The sequence below is a fragment of the Mus pahari genome, chromosome X (genome assembly GCF_900095145.1).
Source record: "Mus pahari chromosome X, PAHARI_EIJ_v1.1, whole genome shotgun sequence".
NCBI lineage: Eukaryota > Metazoa > Chordata > Mammalia > Rodentia > Muridae > Mus > Mus pahari.
This window is the reverse complement of record NC_034613.1, coordinates 15,192,272-15,198,708: the sequence shown is the minus strand read 5'-3', so window position 1 is coordinate 15,198,708 and position 6,437 is coordinate 15,192,272. Positions and strand designations below refer to the sequence as shown.

Sequence of the window (6,437 nt, the reverse complement as noted above, 5' to 3'; positions counted from 1 at the left end):
ATATCACTATTTGTAGATGATATGATAGTGTATATATATATATATATATATATATATATATATATATATATATATATATGTGTATATATATATATATATATATATATCCCCCAAAATTCCACCAGGGAACTCCTATACCTGATTAACAACTTCAGTGAAGCATCTGGATATAAAATTAACTCAAACAAATCAGTGGCCTTTCTCTACATAAAGGATAAACGGGCTGAGAAAGAAATTAGGGAAGCAACACCCTTCACAATAGTAACAAATAATATAAAAAACCTTGGTGTGACTCTGTGAAAGATATGTATGATAAGAACTTCAAGTCTCTGAAGAAAGAAATCAAATAAGATCTCAGAAGATGGAAAGATCTCCCATGCTCATGGATTGGCAGGATTAATATAGTATAAATGGCTATCCTGCCAAAAGCAATCTACAGATTCAATGCAATCTCCATCAAAATTCCAGCTCAATTCTTCACAGAGTTAAAAAAGGGAGGGGGGGCAAAACTCAAATTCATCTGGAATAACAAAAAACCTAGGATAGCAAAAACTATGCTCAGCAATAAAAGAAGTTCTGGTAGAATCACCATCCCTGATCTCAAGCTGTTCTACAGAGCAATTTTGATAAAAACTGCATGGTACTGATACAGTGACAGACATATATATCAATGGAACAGAATTGAAGACCCAGAAATAAATCCACACACCTATGGACATTTGATCTTTGATAAAGGAGCTAAACCCTTTCAGTGGAAAGAAGATAGCATCTTCAACAAATGATGCTGGCTCAACTGGCTGTTAGCATGTAGAACGTGAATTGATTCATTGCTATCTCCTTGTACAAAACTCAAGTCTAAGTGGATCAAAGACCTCCACATAAAACCAGAGACACTGAAACTTATAGAGGAGACAGTGGGGAAAAGCCTCGAAGATATGGGCACAGGGGAAAGATTCCTGAATAGAACAGCAATGGTTTGTCCTGTAAGATCAAGAATCGACAAATGGGACCTCATAAAATTGCAAAACTTCTGTAAGGCAAAGGACACTGTCAATAAGACCAAAAGGCAACCAACAGATTGGTAAAAGATCTTTACTAATCCTAAATCTGATAGGGGGCTAATATCCAATATATATATAAAGAACTCAAGAAGTTGGTCTCAAGAAAACCAAACAACCCTATTAAAAACATGGGGTACAGAACTAATCAAAGAATTCTCAACTGAGGAATACCCAATGGATGAGACACACATAAAAAATGTTCAACATCCTTAATCATCAGGGAAATGCAACTCAAAATAACTCTAAGATTCCACCTCACACTAGTCATAATGGCTAAGATCAAAAACAGGGGTGACAGCAGATGCTGGTGAGGATGTGGAGAAAGAGGAACGCTCCTCCATTGCTGGTGGGACTGGAAGCTGGTAGAATCCACTCTGGAAATCAGTTTGACGGTTCCTCAGACAGTTGGACATAGTTCTACCAGAAGATCCAGCAATACCACTCTTGGTCATATACCCAGAAGATGCTCCAACATTTAATAAGGACACATGCTCCACTATGTTCATAGCAGCCTTATTTATAATAGCCAGAAGCTGGAAAGGACCCAGATGTCCCTCAACAGAGGAATGCATCAGAAAATGTGGTCCATTTACACAATGGGTATTAAGTAGCTTTTAAAAAGAATGAATTTATGAAATTCTTCGACAAATGGATGGATCTGGAGGACATCATCCTAAGTGAGGTAACTCAATCTCAAAAGAACACACATGATATGCACTCACTGATAAGTGGCCCAGAAGCTCTGAACTCTTCTTAGAGTGGGGGCCATGTAAAATATCCATGGATGGATTTACAAAGTTCGGAGCAGAGACTGAAGGAACAACCATCCAGAGACTGCCACACTTGTAGATCCATCCCATAAACAACCACCAGACCCTGACACTAGACAGATGACAACAAGAGCCTGCTGAAAGGAGCTTGATACAGCTGTGTCCTGAGGGGCTCTGCCAGTGCCTGGAAATACACAAGTGGATGCTCACAATCATCCGTTGGGCAGAGCACAAGGTCCCCAATGAAGGAGCTAGAGAAAGTACCCAAAGAGCTGAAGGATTCTGAAGCCCCATAGGAGGAACATCAATATGAACTAACAAGTACCCCCAGAGCTCCTTCAAACTAAACCACCAATCAAAGAAAACACATGCTGGAACTTGTGGCTCTAAGGGCATATGTAGCAGAGGACAGCCTAGTCAGTCATCAGTGGGAGGAGAGGCTCTAGGTCCTGTGAAGGTTCTGGGAATGCCAGAACTAGGAATGGGCGGGTGGGTTGGGGATCAGGGAGAGGGGGGAGGGGATAGGGAATTTTTGGAGGGGAAACTAGGAAAGGGGATAACATTTAAAATGTTAATAAAGAAAATATCTAATAAAAAAAGGAAAAAAAAACGAAATTTCAAAATGACTCAAGTTTATTCAGTATTCAGATAACAACTTTGACTCTCAAATAGTTTGTGCTTGTATTTCCCTTCAGAAATTCATGAATTCAGAAATATGTTTTGATGTGGTGATCACATTTGATATTGACATTTAATTTTGTAGGCAATTTTGTTCACCCCCCACTCTTTCCCCTTTCCTCCCTCTCCCTTTCTCCCACCCATCCCTGTCTTTCCCTCTCCCCCTCTACTGGCTAGTTACAAACTTTCTTGGTGACAAACAGCAGTATGGAAGTTGTCTTAGTCAGGGTTTCTATTCCTACACAAACATCATAACCAAGAAGCAAGTTGGGGTTTTTTCGGCTTACATTTCCATACTGCTGTTGATCACCAAAGGATGCAGGACTGGAACTCCAGCAGGTCAGAAAGCAGGAGCTGATGCAGAAGCCATGGAGAGATGTTCTTTACTGGCTTGCCTCCACTGGCTTGCTCAGTTCACTCTCTTATAGAACCCAAGACTACCAGCCCAGAGATGGGACCTCCCCTCTTGATCACTAATTGAGAAAATGCCTTACAGCTGGATCTCATGGAGGCATTTCCCCAACTGAAGCTCCTTTCTCTGTGATAACTCCAGCTGTGTCAAGTTGACACAAAGCTATCCAGTACAGAAGTGTAAGCCAAATAAACCCTTTCCTCCTCAACTTGCTTCTTAGTCATGATGTTTTGTCCAGGAGTAGAAACCCTGACTAAGACACTCTCCCCCTCCAACTCTCCCTCCTCTTCTCTCTCCCCCTCTCTCCCTCTCCCTCTTTCTTTTCTTCCATAGTTCTGTCTACCTCTGAGAGCCCTCTCCCCTCAATGCCAGGCAAATAGTTCTGTTATTAGAAAGCTAAGTTGTTAAGGTGCTGATGAGTCACAGAACGTTGCCTTATGATATCTATAGTCAAGAAAGATCTGTGAATGACTGAGTGGCATGTGGGTGGCAGGCTTCCAGGGTTCAGTTCATAAGCGACTATGGGGCATCTTACATTGACAGAGCCATAAAGGAAATCATATTGTATCACCTACCTGTTTCATGTGTGTAAGTGGTCTACTACTGTAACAAGAGCTCCCAGTTCTCTAGAGCAAATCTGACACTTGAATGCTTTTAGTGGCACTTTGGCATAACTGGTATATGCTGCAAAAAAACATCTTCCACACTGATGTTAGGCTAAGAACTGCACCAGTGTTATAACCAAAAAACAATGCTTTGCTTTCTGGTAGGAATTTAAAATTTAGAAAAATGTGTTTCATTAACTTCTGTCTGGCCTTGTCTGCTGAAGATAGAGTTTGGTACTTTCATTACATAGGTTGGATTATTTGTGTTCTATCTGTATTCAGATTGTAGGTAATTTGACTTACTTTGACCCAGTACACCAACAACCAGCTGAAACATACATAAAATTCTTATGTTCAAAATTCCAAATCTTGCTTTATATTCAAAACCCTAATATGTTAACTAGAATGGGTATTTTGATTTGGAAAAGGGACTAATGGGTGCCGACAATTTAAAGTTGTCTAGGCTAGTCCTTAGCACCCATAGCCTACTCACTAAAATGTCACACATACTGATGCCTTGTAGTTCGATTTTACTATGCAGTTAACTCTAATAGTGACGAAAATATATTTCCATCTATTGAAGCTCCTTAAGTATGGTGGCTCTTCACTTGAAAAGGTTGCTGTAATAATATAACATTTTCACTTGTTTTAAATGGTTAAACATGAGATTTTCTTTTCTTTGTTGTTGTTATTAAAGACTATGGAGTGACAACAGCTATATATTTATAAGCTATAATATGCCATAAAATGGAGGAAAAGTTAATTATCTAAGAGAGAGCCTCACTTTTTACATTCTTTAGGATTTCTTTTGCTCATGCCTATTATTTTCATTCTTTAGGAGGAATTACCCATGACACTTTCCAAAAGGAGCTCATGTGCTTCGACCCTGATACTGACAAATGGACCCAGAAGGCACCGATGACCACTGTCCGAGGACTACACTGCATGTGTACGGTGGGGGATAGGCTCTATGTCATTGGTGGCAACCATTTCCGAGGAACCAGTGATTACGATGATGTCCTGAGCTGTGAATACTACTCACCTATCCTTGACCAGTGGACCCCAATTGCTTCCATGTTAAGAGGGCAGAGTGATGTTGGGGTCGCTGTCTTTGAGAATAAAATCTATGTGGTTGGTGGATATTCATGGAATAATCGCTGTATGGTAGAGATAGTGCAGAAGTATGATCCAGAGAAAAATGAATGGCATAAGGTTTTTGATCTGCCAGAGTCTCTTGGTGGTATTCGAGCTTGTACACTTACAGTTTATCCACCTGAAGAAGCCACACCATCACCTTCTAGAGAGTCCCCTCTTTCTGGACCCTAAGATCATCCTTACAATTAAGATGCTATATTCCTATCTTTGCAATGTGTCATGATTATCTTCTTTTCCCCTCTTAAGTAGCATATATGTTAGAATTAGCCTTCAGTAATTGATACAGAAAAAAAAATTGACATTGATGTTACTTGTGATGTTTGTATGGCCTAGAATGTTTATAAAGTGGTAACAAACCATCCTTGAAATATATCCCATAGAAGCTGATGTTTAACATGAAAACAAAAAAAAGTATTGTCTACAAAGTGTTTCTTCAGTCCTTTCTAAATGCTGTGTACTGAGTGTAAGGTATTCATCATCTTACATTATAAGCCAAGTTGAAGGTGGATGATAGTAAATGTACAACTGTGCTCATGAGGCTTCAAAGTAAAGAAGTTTTCCTTTCATCTTTAACTGGAAGATGTCAAAGGGAGGCAGCCTGCTCCAATAGATAACAATACACAAAAGGTTGCCAACTCGCATGAGCTACCTCCCTCTTTTCATAAAGTATTTTTGACACATCTGTCAACCCACCTGACTGTGTGGGTGCATTGAGAACACACCAAGTTTCTAAGACACACAGGAGAAATAACTGAAATTCACCAACACTAGTTTGTGGGGGAAAGCATGACCCCTCTGCTTATAAGAATTGATTTGGGGTTTTTTAAGTGTGTATAGATGAACACACACATATCAAATATAAATTTTTAAAAATTGAGTGTCTGGTCAAATAAATGTGAAATTAAAAAATTCTTCTAAAAAGCAGCTTCCATGAAAAATGGGGATTCAGTATGCATATATTTCAAACCGTACTGAATTTAGGTGGATAAGGGCTAGAAATTTTGAGCAACTAAATTTATCACTTGACCAAATTTTATCTTAAAGAATTATATTCTCTTTTTCTCCTTTGCTGTTGAAGTAACTTACCTGTTCTGTGTATTCTGTATTCTGTACACTCTTGGTTCATGAGGTTATTTAGCACAAAGTGTAACAGTTTCGCCTGGGAAGCTGCTTTTGCTCTATGATGTCCATGGTTTCCCTTCTTTTCTTCAATAAAAACATTTAATGTCATTCTGCTCAGTGCTACTCCGTTACTCTTTGATTTGATTTCCACTTCTTCAGAATCTTTCGAGGGGCGAGACTGAGGAGGTTGAACATGTTGTATGTGTATGTGACTTTTCTTCAAAGGACAAAGACTTGGGCCCGCCCTCACCCCACTGTGAAGATATTGCTTTTTGCCTTTAAGAAAATGGTTTGTGAAAGATGCTAATTGGCTCTTATGCAGCAGCAGTGCCAAGCCTGGGTAAACTAAAAGCAGTTACAAGTCCTCCCTCCCTTTCTTTTCTCTTCTCTTCCCTTCCTACTGTGACCTGCAAAGCTTGGTCCAGAAACCCTATCTAAGGGTGATGAGGGTAATATATAAATGTCAGACATGTACACAAAAGCTGGGGCCAGGTGAGGTGCTGCCACTCTTATGGGGTGGCATTTCCACCTGCTGCAACCCAAGCATGTTGGGAGTAGCGTGGGAAAGTGGGGGGACTAATCTGGGTAGGAGGTATCTATAGCCCAGCATTCTCAGGCTACAAGAGAGTTTAAG

General features: G+C 39.8%; 1 protein-coding gene across 8 annotated transcripts in view; it reads left to right on the top strand.

Moving 5' to 3' along the window:
• Window positions 1–5,911, top strand: part of Klhl13 (kelch like family member 13) — a 143,181-nt gene extending 137,270 nt beyond the window's left edge. For all 8 annotated transcript variants that reach the window (XM_021187581.2, XM_029534309.1, XM_029534310.1 and 5 more), the window contains one exon: window positions 4,365–5,911. In XM_021187581.2, the coding sequence (XP_021043240.1) occupies window positions 4,365–4,852 (488 nt within the window). In that variant the 3' untranslated portion in view covers window positions 4,853–5,911. The remainder of the gene's footprint in view (window positions 1–4,364) is intronic.
• The last annotated feature ends 526 nt before the right edge of the window (window positions 5,912–6,437 follow it).